We start from the raw sequence: 23,535 nt of genomic DNA on the forward strand, positions 1-23,535 counted from the left end.
GGATGAATTGCTTCGAAAATATCTTCAGTTATTGTGGCTTCTGCGATAGTGCCCTCTCCTGACGAAATGGAAGACTGCACTGGATTTGAACTGATTTGATGCGCACAGCCGCACAATCAAGCTCACGCACGCATCCACTAACCCTGGCCGGACTGCAGCCGGTTCGCGCCCCTGATAGCCAAGCCATTCAAAAGAATGGGGAATGCACACGACTTTAGTCCGTTCGCCAGCGTTATCCTATAACAATTAAGACAATAGAACAAGCTTTGTGTTCAACTATACAGGTCCACATTTTACACTGATGAGCTAGATAGGGCTTCACGGTGGTTAGCACGTCCGCCTCTCAATTCTGAGGACTCCGGGTCGAGTCCAGGCTCCGGCCTTCCTGGGTGGAGTTTGCATGTTCTCCCCGTACCCGCGTGGGTCTTCTCCGGGTACTCCGGTCTCCTCCCACATTCCAAAGACATGCATGGCAGGTTAATTGGGTGCTCCAAGAAAATGGATGGATGGAGTTAGATAGAGTAATCATTATTTTAGTTATGTCACGTGACTTGGGTGAACATTAGATGTGTTTGTTTGTTTGTTTGTTTGTTTGTTTTACTGTAGAATATGACCCTTGTTTTTGCCTCCAAAAAAGTTGTGTAACACAGCTGCTATGGACTAATGATTCTCAGGAAAAGATACTCAGGCAGTTGTTCAAGTTTATGGATATATGTTAGGGTAGAACTACATCACCACCGACCAGGTGCCCCCGGCGGTATTGTAAAAGTACCTAAGCGTGGCGCTATTGAGCTAGACGTAATCCATCATGTTGCATGGATTTACTTCCAGGCATGAATGAGCAGCTTTTTGACCAAATGTTGCTGAGCAACTGTTTGAATAAAATACATAACACATATAGCATAATAGCACTGTTGTACTTTTACATTCTAGGTGTTACAAAGAATCGGCATTGCTCAGTTTGTCCTCATGTAGGACTAAAATTTCCAGGACTTGGGAGTCTTTGTGTGGCCAGGGACAAAAGATTGTGGATTAGCAGTGTGGCACATTGCAGATGTATGCGTGTATGGGCAGGTTGTAGGAGGGCTTGGTACGCCGGTGGGCTCACCACACGAAAAAATGCTGTTTGGTGAGATTGCAGTCAGGAGGGGAGGGGGTGTAGATGGTGCTGGAGGTGGAGTAGGGATGCAGGTGCTGGGGGGGGGGGGGGGGGGGAGTGTTGAATAAAAAAAAAAAAAAAAAAAAAAAAATCAACTTTAGTTCACTATCTTCATGCCCCAAGGAGAAATGAAAAGATTCACAAGAGTAATGTGCAGAAAAGTTTGCATACTAATGCTGATATAAACATCAGCACTTATGACATTTACCAGCGTGAGTTTGCGTCCCAAACTTCAACCTGTGCCTGCATTCCTCCTGAAGGACAACAACAATACGGTGTAATGAAGAGCCTTTGATTGGCTCTCTCAGTAGCCAATCGGAATGCAGGGAATGTATCCCTGGGAAGCCTCATCTGGTGTTTGCACTCACTTGATACGTTACCTGACTGCGAGCGCAGAGACACAATCTCATTTACCTTCTCCAACACCGTCCACCACTGAGGCTCATTGTGTCCAGCACTTTGCCATTTTGGACTGAACTTGGAAAAAAAAAATGGCTGTGGCAAACTTCCACTACATTACTCGTATGAGCAGCGGCTTCAAAGTCTACATTTTAGAGGGTAAGATTTGTTTTATGTTTTTTTGCTTTTAAATTTTTGAGTTGATAATGTAAATGTTTGAGCTGAATCATTTTAACATGATCATCACAGACATCATTTTATTGTTTTATTCATTTGTCGTTAACTGAAAAATAATTAACCAAATGTCTTAGCTTAAATGCTATCAGTGTTGTCATACTGAGCCTGAATCATGTTTTTGTGATTAGTCTTCATTTAAAGTACAAATGAAAGGATAATGCACCATATTCCTTTCCTAATGAGGGAAAATATCCATGCCCGAGGCTGTAGAAAATCAGCATAGGTGTGGTTAAACCTGCCCCCACCCACTCCCTCCACAATGACTAGGAGTAGCTCACAGGTGTAGTGAGCACCAACAGGCGTTTTATACAATGCAAAATAGCTCATCTCGACCATTGTATTTGAATCATGGCAAGCTGATTTTCTTTTGACGCATTAACTGAGTGATTTGAATAAGAGTTGAAGGTACTTGACATCAATGTGTATTTGAAGGTGCCAACTAACCAGTATACATAGTAAGAAAACCCTCAAAAAGTCTCAATACGCATTCTGTGATTTACTGTGCGGGTCATTTCGGAATATGAGGGCTAACTGAATACACTTGTAGTATTTATATATTTTTATTTAACCATGTAAAAATGTTTGAGAACTAATTCTCAAATACAAACATGACTAAACAAAATATATTTAGCAATTATCACTATGTTTCACCATGTGTGTCAGCTGAAATTCAATCCATGACCAAACCGTGTGTTTCTCCATCATTACAAAATGTGTTGATTCCCCCCATTTGAAGGTGTGACCAGGACAAATGCCAGCATTACGCAGAAAAACAACATTTACCGTTAGCATTGAATCAGCTGTGTCGTGTTGTAACGCTCACAGATCAGGTCCATCGAGTTTTGCAACTTAACGGAGTTTGCAATTAACGCTGAGCCCGCGAAAATAAAGAACGTTTTCACACGAGAATCCAAACAAGCAGTCAAATTAATTAGTCCTACAATTGATCTGTCACAATTTTGACTTTGTTTTAGCAAATGAACAACACAAAGTGTATAAAAGACTCCCATTCTTCCTTTTCTTCAGGTCAGCCTCATCTGAGAAGTGAAGACCGATTCAGACATATGACAAATGAGCGAACTCGGACCACGACGGTGTACCCTAAACGCAAACGTAGCCATGAAAGATGTCTCACCTTGGAGGAAAGGTTGGTGTACTGCTTATAATCAAGCTCACACTTTTATTTCTACATTCTTCCTTGTAATATCACCTTTCATGTTTGTTTATTTCAGGCGCGAACGGGTCCTGAGTAGAAGCAATGGTAAAACTGTGCAGAGAACAGCAACCGTACCCGCGCCGGTACCATCAGCAGTCGTGTTTAATAACCCTCAAAGTCCCACTTCCAACTGGAGCCCAACACCAAGCCCAACTAGCCCTCTGCCCTCTCATGTGTACTACACCCCAGTCATGGATGAACCTCTTGCTCTCATCAAGAAACCCAGAAAGGAACTAGAGAGCACAGAAGAGAAGACTAAAAATGCCAACACACGTCAGATCCAGGTAATGTTTTTTGGGGGGAAAACAACAAGAAGAAATCATATTTCAACGTCAATTAGGGTGTTACCGAATACAGTTTGTGCCTTTGTAGTGTCAGTGTAGCTGCAGGCTAACCACCATTGCGGTACATCATGTGCAGTCAGTGAATCCAGCTGTACACAAGCAGGTCCTAGCTTGTCCCAGCTATGCAACCTAGCCAGATTGGAGAAGAAAATGTGAGCAATGGAGGGAAGGAATGCCATCAACAAGACCAAACAAACTGTTCTCACTTTGACCTGTTTATGGACTGCGGGTGGGATCCGTCCTCTGTTGGCAAACCAGTTCAAGCAGTTTTCCCAAATCGTTTTCTTTCCATGTTCAATCCATACACTATTTTGAAAGGTTTATTTCTGAGATTTTAACACTAACTGAATGGCAATTTCAAGGTCAAAAATGTGTGAATTTACTGTAAAAATTATATATATATATATATATATATATATATATATATATATATATATATATATATATATATATATATATATATATATATATATATATATATATATATATATATATATATACATATATATATAAATTATTTTTTTTAAACATAGAAAAAAAAAATCACTCAAAAATTCTAAGTACATTTAACAAAGGAGGTATTGAGTACATTTTACTGGTTTATTTTTTAAAATTTAACTCAAGTATTGAGGAACAAATGCATGTCCTTCACTCTATCACATGAGCCATGCCACCCTTGTTTGCTGTCATACTGCATTGATAAGACCAGCACTTAGAGTTTTGAGGATTCCACATGACTCCTGAAATATACTAACGCATATCAGGAGCGGCATGGCTCATGTGGTAGAGCGCTTGTCTCTCAAGCTGGTGGTCATGAATTCGTTCATCAATATTTGAGTTTATTATTATATATATTTTTTTCAATTAACTTGTCAAATGTACTTAGTACTTATGCCAATGTCAGACTACGCGATTTTTTTGTCTTACACGACAGTTGCGCTGTCACATTACCCGACAAATTCGCTCTGTGTCGTGGACGGGGCTTGTAGTCACTACACGTCTGAACGCGACAAGACACCTGCCGATCATCGTGTGTTGTCTTGCCAAGAGAGACGCGTCAGCCACTGTTTGTCGGTGAGGTGGGACAAAAAAAACAACAACAAAAAAAGAGGCAAGGACAGGGCCTCCCTGCTCCGCAATAGTGTTTAAAATATGATTTAGTAGCCAACACTGTATTTTAATTTATTTAGGCCTATATGCGCCGGGGATGACATCTTGTTTTATTATTTTATCAAACACTGAAATATTATGTTGAGTATTTTTTACTGCTTCATTTATTCATATTTGATTTGTTTTAGTGCGGTACATTGGATAGTACGCCACTCACTCCGAGGGGGGGAAAAAACTTTCAAGTGAGAGCGGGTGACAGTTAAGGCGGCGAGGCCTTGCCCGACTATATGAAAATGTGATCGATCTTCACTAAATATGTGCCCATCCCTACTCATATGCCCAAATCTCTGAAATTATTAGAACAACAGTCACAATATATTTTGGTCCTCTCTTCATATCGCCCTTGCCTGACGGGTCGCACGGATGCGTGCGCGCTCCATGCAGCCGGAGCGCTGCAGCGGGGCGCTTTTTTTTTTTTTTTCCCCTCGAGATGCACCTGCCTGGCCCCATCCCATGAAATATCCAGGGGATAAATAAATAAATACATAAACGAATAAATAAACAAATGCTAATAAAATAAAATAAAAATGCTAATAAAAAGAGCTAATGCTGTTCAGTGTGTGATTGACGTTTCGCTCCCACTCTATTGGTCAATGCTGTGGAACCAAACGGACGGACGACGACGTAGGTATGTCACATTATGCGTCAAGACGAGCAAAAATAGACTTTCGTCGTGATGGTCGTGAACCGTCCCGGACAACAGGCGACCAGTCGTTGAACGTGTCACATTACACGGGCGACGCTACGTCAAGACAACCCAAAATCCTTTACGACATGCCCCGTTTGTCCGCGACACGTCGGTCGGGCTAAAATCGGACTGTTTTCGTGTAGTCTGACATCGGCATTAAAAGGGATACTTGACTCATTGAGACATTTTCAGCAGTAAAAAGTTAATATTTTGTCCAGAATGATGAATTTAATAACCAGTATTTTTCATGTACAATTAATACCTTTAAAAAATATATATTTTTTTATACTTGCTGTCAACTGAATCATGGCTCAGTTTGTTGACTTGAGCCATGATTGGTTGTTACGTGAGCCATGATTGCTCGTTACCTACTTCCTCAGCACAGGTGATGTCATCTTCAGTTGACAGTAAGTGTAAAAATTTGTTTTTAAAGGTATTAATTGTACATGAAAATATTAACTTTTTACTGCTGAAAATGGCTCATTGAGTCAAGTATCCCTTTAAATTTACTTAGAATTTCTGAGTGAAAATACTTTACTTTTTTTTTTTTTTTTTTTACAATGATGATATTTTGTAACAAAAAAATGGTATGTTTTACATCGTCAAATACGGTACCAATCCCCAAATATAATACAAATACATATATAATTCATTTCTTAATTTATTTGCAAAATAAACAGTTTCAAATTTGTCTGTTTTTTTTTCAATGCCTAGGCAGGGATGTCACGCTGACATTCAATTTTTAAATAACCTTGTCCAAACTTTTATTTTTCAGATGCGTCCGTCTGTGATCACTTGTGCCTCTTCGCTAAGAAAGCCCACCGTAAGCTGCGATGTCCAACAGCGTCACTCATCAGGTGTGTCTCACTTTCCATACAACTGATTTAAATAAATAAATAAATAAATAAATGAAATCCTCTCACCAACCCACTAATTTTCACGTGTTTTCCTTTTCAGTAGTCCCCAAATGCAATTACGGCCACGTGGTTGAGGAGCATTTCCAGAGGAGCCTCGGAGCAAATTACCAGAAGACTCACTCTCAGCAGCTCTCGATCAGCGTGTCGGTGGACGACCACTTCGCCAAAGCCTTGGGAGATAAGTGGCTGCAGATTAAGTCCAAGTCTTCCTCCTGCTCATCTACTCCACCCAGCAGTCCGAGCATTTCTCACTCACCAGCCTACGTGCAAAGCCCGCATCCACCCATGAAAGAATCCACAAGCAAATCGCCACCAGCCTCCAGCCATTGGTCCGTAAATTAACTCAAAAAATGACCTCTGACCTTGGCAAGGAATTGACTTTTAACACACCAAGTTTTCCAAGCCGCTTGTTGACCAGTGGACAGTTTATAATGGGGTGATGTGAGATTGGACCACTGTGTGCCTTCACTGATGCAGACCATTGTAGCATCAATGTCTTGTTACATTTCTTTCTTCCGCTGGTTTGACTGAAGAATCGTCAAATTATTCCTTCATATTTCGGAACCCCGAAGGTGACATGGTAGGCGAAAAAAAATAAAAAATAGTGTTCCCCCGCAAAAAACCTATCGCAAAAATTACGAGATAACGCACACGTTTTTGTTTTTTTTTGTTTTTTAACTTCCTGGCCATCTTCCATGTGACCAAAAGCGACGGGGACCAGGAAGTACATCGATTCGTAAAAAAAACAAAAACAAAAAAAAAAAAAAACAAGACAAAATGGGTCCCATCGCAAAAAAAAGTTCGCAATCATTCCGAGGGAACGCAATCTTTGTGTTATCTCGCAATCTTTGTGTTATCTCGCAATCTTTGTGAGTTAATGTACTTCCGGATCATTTTCCATGTGACCAAAAGCGACGATTACCCGGAAGTACACCGATTTGTTAAAAAATAAATAAATTGCGTCCTCTCGCGAAATTTTTTTTTTGCGTTATCTCTCAATCATTCCGAGGGAACGCAATTTGTGTTATCTCGTAATCTTTGCGAGTTAATGTACTTCCGGGTCATCTTCCGTGTGACGAAAAATGATGAGGGCCCGGAAGTACACCGACACGTTGTAAAAATAAAAATTTGCGTCCTCTCGAAAAATACAACAACAACAAAAAAACAACAACAACAATACGTTCTCGCAAATTTTGCGAGGGAACGCGTAAACGTTTGTTTTTTTTCTACCATGTTACCTTCGGGCAGGGGTCTCCAAGTTGGGTCCTCGAGAACCCATATTTTTGACATGTTTTCAAACAAACATGTTTTCCATGTTTCTCTCCACTAACACACCTGATTCATGATTGGGATCGTTGTCAGGCTTCTGCAAAGCTTGATGATTAGCTGATCATTAGATTCAGCTGTGCTGAAGGACGGACACATGGAAAACAGGCTGGATAGGGGCTCTCGAGGACCCAACTTGGAGACCCCTGCCTTAGGGGCTCCGTAGTTTCCTGTCACACTGCATTTCATAGCTTTATATTTATATTCATTTCATTTCATGGTTTACCTGGCATTTGATGTGTACTGTTGTAATTACATTTGTTATTCGAGACCTTGACAAGTTTGGAATATTAAAAATGTTAAATATTTTTTTTCTTTTGTAAGGACCGAGGTCCTCTTATTTACAGCAGGCTAATTAATTTGTTTTTTAATGGACAAAAAATATCGAGCAAAAAACTTTCTTTGGAATGTGAGTGTTATGATCTTGTTAAAACTGGGAAGGGCATTGCACCAGACAAGTGCAATGAGTCAGGTATTTGTCTGGGACACGTCCGGTGCACACATGGTGTTTTACAGAGAGAGGTGTTGCCACACACAAAGTGGAAATTAAATTGATGGGTGAACAACTCACTCCGGACTTTTTACTGTAAATATGAGGGAATGTAGCCTGCGTGTGGAAGCATGCATAAGACCTTGTGTTCTGACATTCCTGTCTCCTGAGAAAATGACTGTGAGATCCTACAGATCCTGTTTGGCAAGGGATAGGAGGGAGGGATGCGGGGAATGGAAGGGTTGGGCTTGAGAACCAGCCGAGCGCTTCAGTTACTTATTTGCATGCCCTATCTTGTCTGGCCTTAAATATGACCATGTTCAAAAGGTTTACTATTACTTAACTGCTACTCGATAAATGTTTTGGAATAATTGAAGAAGTAACTCAACTCTATAAAGTGCTTTAAGAACAAGCATTGCTGTATACAAAGTGCTGCACATAAACATAAATATCGGTTGTGCAGTAAAGAATAAGGTAACAAAACGAGAACAAAGCAAACATTTTGAAGTGCGTATACGTTTTTATTTTTTATTTTTATTTTTTTTTACAATTAAATACATTTTACATCAGTAAATTAAGAAGTAGGCAAGTGAATAAAGAAATACATTCATAAATAAGTAGACTAAACATCGAACTCAAACACACCACAAAACACCAAGAATATATCACACCAAGAATATATCACAGTTTAAGGAGTGACATGTTTAAATCTAAATGTCATGCCTAAAATAACACTATACTTTTGCACATACAACATGAAGGATTGAATCGAGGACTGCTGCTTTTCTTTAAATGTTATATAACTGGTAACTTTTGTCTACCAGGAGCATGAATTGCCTGGGGATGATGAGTTTGGCCTCTAGCACCATCTAGAGGCGATTGCATTAATAACAACAACGTGACGAACGAAGATTAAAAACGATACTTCGCTGACAGTGGACCATGCAGGTGTATCTAATATGTCTAGTGAGTGTATATTGGTAGGTAAATGATCAAAACCCAACTGTATCTATACAGTAAGCATTATCTTTAATACCGAACTTTGGAAGACTGAATAAGGCATTTAAACTGTATGTGCACTCAAAACGAAGCAGTCATGAGAATGGCAGAAAATCATATTCTCACGCTGCTGTAAAAACAAATGCGCATTGTATTTTCACTGAGCAGCAACAAAGGATTATATTTTTATACCATATTAAAATATGTAGGCAGTATTTTATTTTGAAATGGCTTGGTCAGGACCACCAAAAAGCCCAAAACGGGTCACAATACTGACTACGGGCTACACACAGCCCAAAATAATGTTTACAAGAGCATAGCTCAGACAGTGGCAATTACATTTAAGTGTCTAACCCCAAGGAAATTAGCCAAATTTAAGGAAAGTATGACTACGATAATGTCAGTAAATCACATAACATCTCCAGCTGTCAGAATATCAAATCTGCCAAGAAACACAATTACCAATGAGGAATGAATATAACTTTGAGTGACTTATAAAATGAAAACCAAGCAAACTCAACCATGAAAATAAAGAGTTGAGTAGAATAAATAAGTAGAGATGTAATATTTGCATGAGGCAAACAGGTTATTTACGCAGGAAAAATCTAGAGGTATATATAATGTTCCATAATTTACTATTATTACTTACTTTTGTGCTAAAATATTGTTCAAAATGGCTTAAAATAATTATCTGAATACACATTAACTGTCAAAAGTGTCCGCCTCAGTTGAGAATCAGCACCATTAGAAAAGGTCACATCCTCTATGAATTATCAAACGGCTCTAGCTAATTTATTACATCGCTAACAGGCACTAAATAAATGAGTAATAAGGACAAAGCTATCAGCAGATTTGGACGCTCTGTTAGCCTTTCAGAAACAAGTCAATTTTGCTGACAAACAATCAGTTTGAGTACATTTTTTTCTGTAAGAGCCATTAACGGGTTCATAACAGGTTGAACATTAACACATTTTGTTATGGCTTTGCTCTTTGAATGGGAACACATACATCAATCAATCACCTATGCATGCATTAGTTGACTGTTCAGTCTATTATAAAATACTCTGCGATAGGATAGATATTTATTATAACAGTGCATACTTCCTATGATGTAAGGGGGAAACTAAATATTCTCCTGGTACAATGACAGAATAATTGAATAAATGATTTTGTAGATTTATTCTTGTCAAGATCAGCCAAGATTAACCATATTGTTCAATGCTGATATAGTTTGAGTATTTTCAAATATAACTCTCAATGATGTGAAATAAATTGTAGATTTGGGGTTATGTGATCCTTTCTTCAGAAATTTCTGAAAGCACTGTCATTTTTTTTTTTTTTTTTTTTTGCCATGAAAACAAACAGGCAGAAAATTAGCCATGGGCAGCATAAGTCTCATGACCACAATGAAAAGGCGTCCACTCAACCTGCTCAGTATATAAACTGTAGACCAGGCAGGCACCTTGTAACAGTGCAGGCATAGCCACTGCTGGTATATGGCCATCCATCCATCCATTTTCTTGACCGCTTATTCCTCACAAGGGTCGCGGGGGCTGCTGGCGCCTATCTCAGCTGGCTCTGGGTAGTAGGCGGGGGACACCCTGGACTGGTTGCCAACCAATCGCAGGGCACACAGAGACGAACAACCATCCACACTCACACGCACACCTAGGGACAATTCGGAACGTCCAATTAACCTGCCATGCATGTCTTTGGAATGTGGGAGCAGACCGGAGTACCCGGAGAAGACCCACGCGGGCACGGGGAGAACATGCAAACTCCACCCAGGAAGGTCCGAGCCTGGACTCGAACCGGTGACCTCAGAACTGGGAAGCGGACGTGGTAACCACTCGACTACCGTGCCGTACAGTACTCCATATGACTTAAAATCATCAATCAAGTAAAATGTCACCTGATGCCTATTTTAAGGCTATTGGGCTTGTTGCTGCTGTTCTTGGTATTAATTCAAGGACGTTCTGCTTACTGAAGTCAGAAGCATGACCTGATCAAACACCACCCTTCTCTGCCCCCACCCCCACCCCCCCACCCTAACTGCTGAGACAGATAACACTACAGTTGTGCTTTTACTTACACAGCAAATCTGTCAGTGTTAGATTTCTAGTTATCGATGAAGTCTGGTGAAAACAGTGTTATTAGAACACTGTTAGGATAAAAAAATAAAAATAAAAAATCCTCAAGTGTTAGAGTGGAAGCTAAGTGTAACCCAAATAGTGTTAATTTGACCACAGCCTCATTTCCATTGAAGCACAAACTTTCCAAATTGCCGTGCTGGCGGCATTTTAATAGCGATACATCTGGTTGTTGTTGTTGTTGTTGTTGTTGTTGTGTTGTGTTGTGTTGTGTTGTGTTGTGTTGTGTTGTGTTGTGTTGTGTTGTGGTTGTAGTTGTTTTTGTGGTTGTGTTTGTGGTTGTTGTTGTGGCTGTTGTTGTGTTTATTGTTGTTGTTATGTTATTCGGTATATGTTATTCGTATTCTTTATTATTATACTTTTTATTATAGGCAAGGCAAGGCAAGGCAAGGCAAGTTTATTTGTATAGCACATTTCATACACAAGGCAACTCAATGTGCTTTACACAAGGAAAAGACAACACATAAGCATCAAGAAACAGTAGCTAACATTCAGAGGAAGACAAATAAATGAAAATCAGTTACAAAATTTACTAAAAAGAACATACAATAACAATCTTAAAAGATTATTCAACAAACTTTAAAACATTTAACATAAGGAAGTTTAAAATAATAAAAAACACTAAATTAAAGCTGTTTAAAAGTCCCTAATCAAAGGTATAAGAAAAAAGCAAAGTTTTTAACCTGGATTTAAAAGCATTTACACTCGGGGCTGACTTCACTTCTGTTGGTAGCCTATTCCATCTGTGTGCAGCATAATAGCTAAATGCAGCTTCACCATGTTTGCTTCGAACTCTGGGTTCCACTAGTTGGCCCAAGTCTGTAGATCTCAGAGCCCTGCTGGGTTTGTACTCAATCAGCATTTCTTGGATATATTCAGGACCTAAACCACTGAGTGATTTATAGACGAGTAGCAGAACTTTAAAATCGATTCTACAGCTGACTGGGAGCCAGTGTAAATCCTTAAGTACTGGAGTAATATGTTCTGATCTCTTTGTTTTGGTCGAAACTCGAGCTGCAGCTTTCTGAATGAGCTGCAATTGTCTCATGTTCTTTTGAGAGAGTCCAGTCAGAAGACCGTTACAGTAATCTATTCTGCTGGAGATAAAAGCATGGGTAAGCTTCTCTTGGTCTGCTTGAAGCATGCAGTCCTTCAGTCTGGATATGTTTTTCAGCTGGTAAAATGCTGTTTTAGTGATGAATTTAATATGATTGCTGAAGGTCAGGTCTGAGTCTATTAGTACCCCAAGATTTCAAACTTGGTCTTTAGTTTCTAAAGACAGTGACTCAAGCTGTTTTTTTTTAACAGCAATCCTCTTTTCTTTATTGCCGAAAACAATGAGCTCCGCTTTGTTTTCGTTCAGCTGAAGGAAATTTTGGTTCATCCAGTTGTTAATTTGCTCTAGAGAATGACACAATACGTTAATAGAACTGCTGTCATTTGGGGACATTGATAAATACAGTTGTGTGTCATCTGCATAACTATGATCGTCAACATCGGCGTTCTGAAGCATTTGACCCAAAGGTAACATATACAGACTGAACAACAGGGGTCCAAGGACTGACCCTTGAGGGACCCCACATGTCATGGCCTTTCGATCAGATTCAAAATTTCCAATAGTCACAAAGTAACTCCTTTCCTCCAAATAGGACCTGAACCATTTAACGACTGTTCCATTTAATCCCACCCAAGTTTCCAGCCTGTCTAACAGTATATTATGATCAATCATGTCAAATGCTGCACTGAGGTCCAACAAGACGAGCACCGAAACCTTCCCTGCATCAGTGCTCAATCTTATATCGTTCAGTACTTTAATCAGAGCTGTTTCTGTACTGTGATGAGGTCGGAAACCTGACTGGAATTGATCAAAAAGTCCGTTTAAGCTCAAGAAATTGCTGAGTTGATTAAAAACCACTTTTTAAAATATTTTAGTTAAGAAGGGAAGGTTTGCGATTGGTCTATAATTTGCTAGCAGGGAGACATCCAGTGTTCTCTTTTTTAGAATGGGCTTGACGGCGGCTACTTTCAGAGATAAAAGCATTTTATTCTCCACACTTTTTGCAATCAAACAACTCCCGCATAATACTTCCGATTTACACGATTCAAATTTCAACTTGGTGAAAAAATTCATGCCTTCTTGGAGATTTTATTGTCTGATTCCATATTACTTACAGTACCCACACAATTTAATATTAAAGATCAACTTTTCCCCATTCATTTTCGATGGGACTGACACTGAATTTTTTCTCAGTCCCACTTTCCACGCGCACTTCCATACATACAACCGGCCGGAGAGGCCCCGCCGACTTTTAACAAAGTCAGACTTTGAAATATTTTGCGTGCGTCAGACTTAGAAAAAAATCAGGCCAGCGAGGGACTTTGAAATATTTCGGGCAGGCCTCAGAATTAGAAAAGATGAGTATAGATAGGGAACAGGGTTCCCTATCTGCAGCGCCCCCCGATGGTGGCCGGTGGTATTGTACCCCTGGTAACCCAGCCCATTGAAATGAATGAGGCCCATTCAACTCAATGGGGGATTGGCACTCCTGGTAGCCCAGCCATTCAACTCAATGGTCGTGCGTCAGACTTAGAAAAAATTCCGGCCAGCGAGGGACTTAGAAATATTTCAGGCAGGCCTCAGAATGAGAAAAGATGGGTGCGAGCCCGCGCTCACAGCCGCCGGGGCGCTGGCGGGCGACCTGCACGCCGGAGGAGCGATCCGCCCGAACACCGGCGCGAGGCCGGCCGGCGGGGGCCCTCCGAAGGCTGGTCTTGGATGCTGTTCGGTCAGGGGGAGAGGCGTCAAACTTTGACCGCCCCCGGAGGTTGGATTTTAAAATATTTTTCGTGCGTCAGACTTAGAAAAATTCCGGCCAACATGGGACTTTGAAAATTTCCAGCCAGGCATCAGACTTAGAAAAAATTCTGGCCAGCATGGGACTTTGTAAATTTTTGGCCAAGCGTCAGACTTAGAAAAATTCTGGCCAGCATGGGACTTTGAAAATTTTTGGCCAAGCGTCAGACTTAGAAAAAAATTCTGGCCAGCATGGGACTTTGAAAATTTTCGGCCCGGCGTCAGACTTAGAAAAAATTCTGGCCAGCATGGGACTTTGAAAAAATTCTGGCCAGCATGGGACTTTGAAAAAATTCTGTACAGCATGGGACTTAGAAAAAATTCTGGCCAGCATGGGACTTTGAAAATTTTCAGCCAGGCATCAGACTTTGAAAAAATTCTGGCCAGCATGGGACTTTGAAATATTTCAGGCAGGCGTCAGACTTAGAAAAAATTCTGGCCAGCATGGGACTTTGAAAAAATTCTGGCCAGCATGGGACTTTGTAAATTTTCAGCCAGGCATCAGACTTAGAAAAAATTCTGGCCAGCATGGGACTTTGAAAATTTTTGGCCAAGCGTCAGACTTAGATAAAATTCTGGCCAGCATGGGACTTTGAAAATTTTCGGCCAGGCGTCAGACTTAGAAAAAATTCTGGCAAGCATGGGACTTTGAAAATTTTCGGCCAGGCGTCAGACTTAGAAAAAATTCTGGCCTGCATGGGACTTTGAAATATTTCAGGCAGGCATCAGACTTAGAAAAAATTCTGGCCAGCATGGGACTTTGTAAATTTTCAGCCAGGCATCAGACTTAGAAAAAATTCTGGCCAGCATGGGACTTTGAAAATTTTCGGCCCGGCGTCAGACTTAGAAAAAATTCTGGCCAGCATGGGACTTTGAAAAAATTCTGGACAGCATGGGACTTTGAAAATTTTTGGCCAAGCGTCAGACTTAGAAAAAATTCTGGCCAGCATGGGACTTTGAAAAAATTCTGTACAGCATGGGACTTAGAAAAAATTCTGGCCAGCATGGGACTTTGAAAATTTTCGGCCAGGCGTCAGACTTAGAAAAAATTCTGGCCTGCATGGGACTTTGAAATATTTCAGGCAGGCATCAGACTTAGAAAAAATTCTGGCCAGCATGGGACTTTGTAAATTTTCGGCCCGGCGTCAGACTTAGAAAAAATTCTGGCCAGCATGGGACTTTGAAAAAATTCTGGACAGCATGGGACTTTGAAAATTTTTGGCCAAGCGTCAGACTTAGAAAAAATTCTGGCCAGCATGGGACTTTGAAAAAATTCTGTACAGCATGGGACTTAGAAAAAATTCTGGCCAGCATGGGACTTAGAAAAAATTCTGGCCTGCTTGGGACTTTGAAAAAATTCTGGCCAGCATGGGACTTTGTAAATTTTCAGCCAGGCATCAGACTTAGAAAAAATTCTGGCCAGCATGGGACTTTGTAAATTTTCGGCCAGGCGTCAGACTTAGAAAAAATTCTGGCCAGCATGGGACTTTGAAAATTTTCAGCCAGGCATCAGACTTAGAAAAAATTCTGGCCAGCATGGGACTTTGAAAAAATTCTGGCCTGCATGGGACTTTGAAATATTTCAGGCAGGCGTCAGACTTAGAAAAAATTCTGGGTAGCATGGGACTTTGTAAATTTTCGGCCAGGAGTCAGACTTAGAAAAAATTCTGGCCTGCATGGGACTTTGAAAATTTTCAGCCGGGCATCAGACTTAGAAAAAATTCTGGCCTGCTTGGGACTTTGAAATATTTCAGGCAGGTGTCAGACTTAGAAAAAATTCTGGCCTTCTTGGGACTTTGAAAATTTTTGCCAAGCGTCAGACTTAGAAAAAATTCTGGCCTTCTTGGGACTTTGAAATATTTCAGGCAGGCGTCAGACTTAGAAAAAATTCTGGCCTGCATGGGACTTTAAATATTTCAGGCAGGCATCAGACTTAGAAAAAATTCTGGCCAGCATGGGACTTTGTAAATTTTCGGCCCGGCGTCAGACTTAGAAAAAATTCTGGCCAGCATGGGACTTTGAAAAAATTCTGGACAGCATGGGACTTTGAAAATTTTTGGCCAAGCGTCAGACTTAGAAAAAATTCTGTCCAGCATGGGACTTTGAAAAAATTCTGTACAGCATGGGACTTAGAAAAAATTCTGGCCAGCATGGGACTTTGAAAAAATTCTGGCCAGCATGGGACTTTGTAAATTTTCAGCCAGGCATCAGACTTAGAAAAAATTCTGGCCAGCATGGGACGTTGTAAATTTTCGGCCAGGCGTCAGACTTAGAAAAAATTCTGGCCAGCATGGGACTTTGAAAATTTTCAGCCAGGCATCAGACTTTGAAAAAATTCTGGCCAGCATGGGACTTTGAAATATTTCAGGCAGGCATCAGACTTAGAAAAAATTCTGGCCAGCATGGGACTTTGAACATTTTCGGCCAGGCGTCAGACTTAGAAAAAATTCTGGCCAGCATGGGACTTTGTAAATTTTCGGCCAGGCGTCAGACTTAGAAAAAATTCTGGCCAGCATGGGACTTTGAAAATTTTCAGCCAGGCATCAGACTTTGAAAAAATTCTGGCCAGCATGGGACTTTGAAAATTTTCGGCCAGGCGTCAGACTTAGAAAAAATTCTGGCCTGCATGGGATTTTGAAATATTTCAGGCAGGTGTCAGACTTAGAAAAAATTCTGGCCAGCATGGGACTTTGAAAATTTTCAGCCAGGCATCAGACTTAGAAAAAATTCTGGCCAGCATGGGACTTTGTAAATTTTCGGCCAGGCGTCAGACGTAGAAAAAATTCTGGCCAGCATGGGACTTTGAAAATTTTCGGCCAGGCGTCAGACTTAGAAAAAATTCTGGCCTGCATGGGACTTTGAAATATTTCAGGCAGGCATCAGACTTAGAAAAAATTCTGGCCAGCATGGGACTTTGTAAATTTTCGGCCCGGCGTCAGACTTAGAAAAAATTCTGGCCAGCATGGGACTTTGAAAAAATTCTGGACAGCATGGGACTTTGAAAATTTTTGGCCAAGCGTCAGACTTAGAAAAAATTCTGGCCAGCATGGGACTTTGAAAAAATTCTGTACAGCATGGGACTTAGAAAAAATTCTGGCCAGCATGGGACTTAGAAAAAATTCTGGCCTGCTTGGGACTTTGAAATATTTCAGGCAGGCGTCAGACTTAGAAAAAATTCTGGCCAGCATGGGACTTTGAAAAAATTCTGGCCAGCATGGGACTTTGTAAATTTTCAGCCAGGCATCAGACTTAGAAAAAATTCTGGCCAGCATGGGACTTTGTAAATTTTCGGCCAGGCGTCAGACTTAGAAAAAATTCTGGCCAGCATGGGACTTTGAAAATTTTCAGCCAGGCATCAGACTTTGAAAAAATTCTGGCCAGCATGGGACTTTGAAAAAATTCTGGCCTGCTTGGGACTTTGAAATATTTCAGGCAGGTGTCAGACTTAGAAAAAATTCTGGCCAGCATGGGACTTTGAAAAAATTCTGGACAGCATGGGACTTTGAAAATTTTTGGCCAAGCGTCAGACTTAGAAAAAATTCTGGCCAGCATGGGACTTTGTAAATTTTCGGCCAGGCGTCAGACTTAGAAAAAGTTCTGGCCAGCATGGGACTTTGAAAATTTTCGGCCAGGCGTCAGACTTAGAAAAAATTCTGGCCTGCATGGGACTTTGAAATATTTCAGGCAGGCATCAGACTTAGAAAAAATTCTGGCCTGCTTGGGACTTTGAAATATTTCAGGCAGGCGTCAGACTTAGAAAAAATTCTGGCCAGCATGGGACTTTGAAAAAATTTTGGCCAGCATGGGACTTTGTAAATTTTCAGCCAGGCATCAGACTTAGAAAAAATTCTGGCCAGGCGTCAGACTTAGAAAAAATTCTGGCCAGCATGGGACTTTGAAAAAATTCTGGACAGCATGGGACTTTGAAAATTTTCGGCCAGGCGTCAGACTTAGAAAAAATTCTGGCCAGCATGGGACTTTGAAAAAATTTTGGCCAGCATGGGACTTTGTACATTTTCAGCCAGGCATCAGACTTAGAAAAAATTCTGGCCAGCATGGGACTTTGAAAATTTTCGGCCAGGCGTCAGACTTAGAAAAAATTCTGGCCTGCATGGGACTTTGAAATATTTCAGGCAGGCATCAGACTTAGAAAAAATTCTGGCCAGCATGGGACTTTGTAAATTTTCAGCCAGGCATCACACTTAGAAAAAATTCTGGCCAGCATGGGACTTTGTAAATTTTCGGCCAGGCGTCAGACTTAGAAAAAATTCTGGCCAGCATGGGACTTTGAAAATTTTCAGCCAGGCATCAGACTTTGAAAAAATTCTGGCCAGCATGGGACTTTGAAATATTTCAGCCAGGCATCAGACTTAGAAAAAATTCTGGCCTGCTTGGGACTTTGAAATATTTCAGGCAGGCGTCAGACTTAGAAAAAATTCTGGCCAGCATGGGACTTTGAAAAAATTCTGGCCAGCATGGGACTTTGTAAATTTTCAGCCAGGCGTCAGACTTAGAAAAAATTCTGGCCAGCATGGGACTTTGAACATTTTCGGCCAGGCGTCAGACTTAGAAAAAATTCTGGCCAGCATGGGACTTTGAAAATTTTCAGCCAGGCATCAGACTTAGAAAAAATTCTGGCCTGCTTGGGACTTTGAAATATTTCAGGCAGGCGTCAGACTTAGAAAAAATTCTGGCCAGCATGGGACTTTGAAAAAATTCTGGCCAGCATGGGACTTTGTAAATTTTCAGCCAGGCATCAGACTTAGAAAAAATTCTGGCCAGCATGGGACTTTGTAAATTTTCGGCCAGGCGTCAGACTTAGAAAAAATTCTGGCCAGCATGGGACTTTGAAAATTTTCAGCCAGGCATCAGACTTTGAAAAAATTCTGGCCAGCATGGGACTTTGAAATATTTCAGGCAGGTGTCAGACTTAGAAAAAATTCTGGCCAGCATGGGACTTTGAAAAAATTCTGGCCAGCATGGGACTTTGAAAATTTTCAGCCAGGCATCAGACTTAGAAAAAATTCTGGCCAGCATGGGACTTTGTAAATTTTCGGCCAGGCGTCAGACTTAGAAAAAATTCTGGCCTGCATGGGACTTTGAAATATTTCAGGCAGGTGTCAGACTTAGAAAAAATTCTGGCCAGCATGGGACTTTGAAAAAATTCTGGACAGCATGGGACTTTGAAAATTTTTGGCCAAGCGTCAGACTTAGAAAAAATTCTGGCCAGCATGGGAATTTGAAAATTTTCGGCCAGGAGTCAGACTTAGAAAAAATTCTGGCCTGCATAGGACTTTGAAAATTTTTGGCCAAGCGTCAGACTTAGAAAAAATTCTGGCCTTCTTGGGACTTTGAAATATTTCAGGCAGGCGTCAGACTTAGAAAAAATTCTGGCCAGCATGGGACTTTGAAAAAATTCTGGCCTGCATGGGACTTTGAAATATTTCAGGCAGGCGTCAGACTTAGAAAAAATTCTGGGTAGCATGGGACTTTGTAAATTTTCGGCCAGGTGTCAGACTTAGAAAAAATTCTGGCCTGCATGGGACTTTGAAATATTTCAGGCAGGCATCAGACTTAGAAAAAATTCTGGCCAGCATGGGACTTTGAAAAAATTCTGTACAGCATGGGACTTAGAAAAAATTCTGGCCTGCTTGGGACTTTGAAATATTTCAGGCAGGCGTCAGACTTAGAAAAAATTCTGGCCAGCATGGGACTTTGAAAAAATTCTGGCCAGCATGGGACTTTGTAAATTTTCAGCCAGGCATCAGACTTAGAAAAAATTCTGGCCAGCATGGGACTTTGAACATTTTCGGCCAGGCGTCAGACTTAGAAAAAATTCTGGCCAGCATGGGACTTTGTAAATTTTCGGCCAGGCGTCAGACTTAGAAAAAATTCTGGCCAGCATGGGACTTTGAAAATTTTCAGCCAGGCATCAGACTTTGAAAAAATTCTGGCCTGCTTGGGACATTGAAATATTTCAGGCAGGTGTCAGACTTAGAAAAAATTCTGGCCTGCTTGGGACTTTGAAATATTTCAGGCAGGCGTCAGACTTAGAAAAAATTCTGGCCAGCATGGGACTTTGAAAAAATTCTGGCCAGCATGGGACTTTGTAAATTTTCAGCCAGGCATCAGACTTAGAAAAAATTCTGGCCAGCATGGGACTTTGAACATTTTCGGCCAGGCGTCAGACTTAGAAAAAATTCTGGCCAGCATGGGACTTTGTAAATTTTCGGCCAGGCGTCAGACTTAGAAAAAATTCTGGCCAGCATGGGACTTTGAAAATTTTCGGCCAGGCGTCAGACGTAGAAAAAATTCTGGCCTGCATGGGATTTTGAAATATTTCAGGCAGGTGTCAGACTTAGAAAAAATTCTGGCCAGCATGGGACTTTGAAATATTTCAGGCAGGCGTCAGACTTAGAAAAAATTCTGGCCAGCATGGGACTTTGAAAAAATTCTGGCCAGCATGGGACTTTGTAAATTTTCAGCCAGGCATCAGACTTAGAAAAAATTCTGGCCAGCATGGGACTTTGGACATTTTCGGCCAGGCGTCAGACTTAGAAAAAATTCTGGCCAGCATGGGACTTTGTAAATTTTCGGCCAGGCGTCAGACTTAGAAAAAATTCTGGCCAGCATGGGACTTTGAAAATTTTCGGCCAGGCATCAGACTTTGAAAAAATTCTGGCCTGCATGGGATTTTGAAATATTTCAGGCAGGTGTCAGACTTAGAAAAAATTCTGGCCAGCATGGGACTTTGAAAATTTTCAGCCAGGCATCAGACTTAGAAAAAATTCTGGCCAGCATGGGACTTTGAAAATTTTCGGCCAGGCGTCAGACTTAGAAAAAATTCTGGCCAGCATGGGACTTTGAAAATTTTCGGCCAGGCGTCAGACTTAGAAAAAATTCTGGCCTGCATGGGACTTTGAAATATTTCAGGCAGGCATCAGACTTAGAAAAAATTCTGGCCAGCATGGGACTTTGTAAATTTTCGGCCCGGCGTCAGACTTAGAAAAAATTCTGGCCAGCATGGGACTTTGAAAAAATTCTGTACAGCATGGGACTTAGAAAAAATTCTGGCCAGCATGGGACTTTGAAAATTTTCAGCCAGGCATCAGACTTAGAAAAAATTCTGGCCTGCTTGGGACTTTGAAATATTTCAGGCAGGCGTCAGACTTAGAAAAAATTCTGGCCAGCATGGGACTTTGAAAAAATTCTGGCCAGCATGGGACTTTGTAAATTTTCAGCCAGGCATCAGACTTAGAAAAAATTCTGGCCAGCATGGGACTTTGTAAATTTTCGGCCAGGCGTCAGACTTAGAAAAAATTCTGGCCAGCATGGGACTTTGAAAATTTTCAGCCAGGCATCAGACTTTGAAAAAATTCTGGCCAGCATGGGACTTTGAAATATTTCAGGCAGGTGTCAGACTTAGAAAAAATTCTGGCCAGCATGGGACTTTGAAAAAATTCTGGCCAGCATGGGACTTTGAAAATTTTCAGCCAGGCATCAGACTTAGAAAAAATTCTGGCCAGCATGGGACTTTGTAAATTTTCGGCCAGGCGTCAGACTTAGAAAAAATTCTGGCCTGCATGGGACTTTGAAATATTTCAGGCAGGTGTCAGACTTAGAAAAAATTCTGGCCAGCATGGGACTTTGAAAAAATTCTGGACAGCATGGGACTTTGTAAATTTTCGGCCAGGCGTCAGACTTAGAAAAAGTTCTGGCCAGCATGGGACTTTGAAAATTTTCGGCCAGGCGTCAGACTTAGAAAAAATTCTGGCCTGCTTGGGACTTTGAAATATTTCAGGCAGGCGTCAGACTTAGAAAAAATTCTGGCCAGCATGGGACTTTGAAAAAATTTTGGCCAGCATGGGACTTTGTAAATTTTCAGCCAGGCATCAGACTTATAAAAAATTCTGGCCAGGCGTCAGACTTAGAAAAAATTCTGGCCAGCATGGGACTTTGTAAATTTTCGGCCCGGCGTCAGACTTAGAAAAAATTCTGGCCAGCATGGGACTTTGAAAAAATTTTGGCCAGCATGGGACTTTGTAAATTTTCAGCCAGGCATCAGACTTAGAAAAAATTCTGGGTAGCATGGGACTTTGTAAATTTTCGGCCAGGCGTCAGACTTAGAAAAAATTCTGGCCTGCATGGGACTTTGAAATATTTCAGGCAGGCATCAGACTTAGAAAAAATTCTGGCCTGCATGGGACTTTGAAAATTTTCAGCCAGGCGTCAGACTTAGAAAAAATTCTGGCCTGCATGGGACTTTGAAATATTTCAGGCAGGCATCAGACTTAGAAAAAATTCTGGGTAGCATGGGACTTTGAAAATTTTCAGCCAGGCATCAGACTTTGAAAAAATTCTGGCCAGCATGGGACTTTGAAATATTTCAGGCAGGTGTCAGACTTAGAAAAAATTCTGGCCAGCATGGGACTTTGAAAAAATTCTGGACAGCATGGGACTTTGAAAATTTTTGGCCAAGCGTCAGACTTAGAAAAAATTCTGGCCAGCATGGGACTTTGAAAAAATTCTGGCCTGCATGGGACTTTGAAATATTTCAGGCAGGCGTCAGACTTAGAAAAAATTCTGGCCAGCATGGGACTCTGAAAATTTTCAGCCAGGCATCAGACTTAGAAAAAATTCTGGCCTGCTTGGGACTTTGAAATATTTCAGCCAGGCATCAGACTTAGAAAAAATTCTGGCCAGCATGGGACTTTGTAAATTTTCGGCCAGGTGTCAGACTTAGAAAAAATTCTGGCCTGCATGGGACTTTGAAAATTTTCGGCCAGGAGTCAGACTTAGAAAAAATTCTGGCCTGCATGGGACTTTGAAATATTTCAGGCAGGCATCAGACTTAGAAAAAATTCTGGCCAGCATGGGAATTTGAAAATTTTCGGCCAGGAGTCAGACTTAGAAAAAATTCTGGCCTGCATAGGACTTTGAAAATTTTTGGCCAAGCGTCAGACTTAGAAAAAATTCTGGCCTTCTTGGGACTTTGAAATATTTCAGGCAGGCGTCAGACTTAGAAAAAATTCTGGCCAGCATGGGACTTTGAAAAAATTCTGGCCTGCATGGGACTTTGAAATATTTCAGGCAGGCGTCAGACTTAGAAAAAATTCTGGGTAGCATGGGACTTTGTAAATTTTCGGCCAGGCGTCAGACTTAGAAAAAATTCTGGCCTGCATGGGACTTTGAAATATTTCAGGCAGGCATCAGACTTAGAAAAAATTCTGGCCAGCATGGGACTTTGAAAATTTTCGGCCAGGCGTCAGACTTAGAAAAAATTCTGGCCTGCATGGGACTTTGTAAATTTTCGGCCAGGCGTCAGACTTAGAAAAAATTCTGGCCTGCATGGGACTTTGAAATATTTCAGGCAGGCATCAGACTTAGAAAAAATTCTGGCCTGCATGGGACTTTGAAAATTTTCAGCCAGGCGTCAGACTTAGAAAAAATTCTGGCCTGCATGGGACTTTGAAATATTTCAGGCAGGCATCAGACTTAGAAAAAATTCTGGGTAGCATGGGACTTTGAAAATTTTCAGCCAGGCATCAGACTTTGAAAAAATTCTGGCCAGCATGGGACTTTGAAA

At 41.0% G+C, this 23,535-nt stretch overlaps 1 protein-coding gene across 2 annotated transcripts; it reads left to right on the forward strand.

Annotated features, from left to right (window-relative positions):
• Positions 1–1,279: 1,279 nt before the first annotated feature.
• vgll4l (vestigial like 4 like) lies at positions 1,280–8,026 on the forward strand. Of its 2 annotated transcripts, none has more exons than XM_077522978.1 (5): positions 1,280–1,717; positions 2,822–2,942; positions 3,028–3,295; positions 5,989–6,070; positions 6,174–8,026. In XM_077522978.1, the coding sequence occupies exons 1-5, from the start codon at positions 1,651–1,653 to the stop codon at positions 6,470–6,472; spliced, it is 837 nt and encodes a 278-aa protein (XP_077379104.1). In that variant the 5' UTR covers positions 1,280–1,650; the 3' UTR covers positions 6,473–8,026. The 2 variants fall into 2 exon arrangements, with proteins under 2 accessions (XP_077379104.1, XP_077379103.1); XM_077522977.1 differs by having other exon boundaries at positions 1,282–1,717; positions 6,171–8,026.
• Positions 8,027–23,535: the final 15,509 nt, after the last annotated feature.

The sequence above is a fragment of the Festucalex cinctus genome, chromosome 5 (genome assembly GCF_051991245.1).
Source record: "Festucalex cinctus isolate MCC-2025b chromosome 5, RoL_Fcin_1.0, whole genome shotgun sequence".
Classification (NCBI taxonomy): domain Eukaryota; kingdom Metazoa; phylum Chordata; class Actinopteri; order Syngnathiformes; family Syngnathidae; genus Festucalex; species Festucalex cinctus.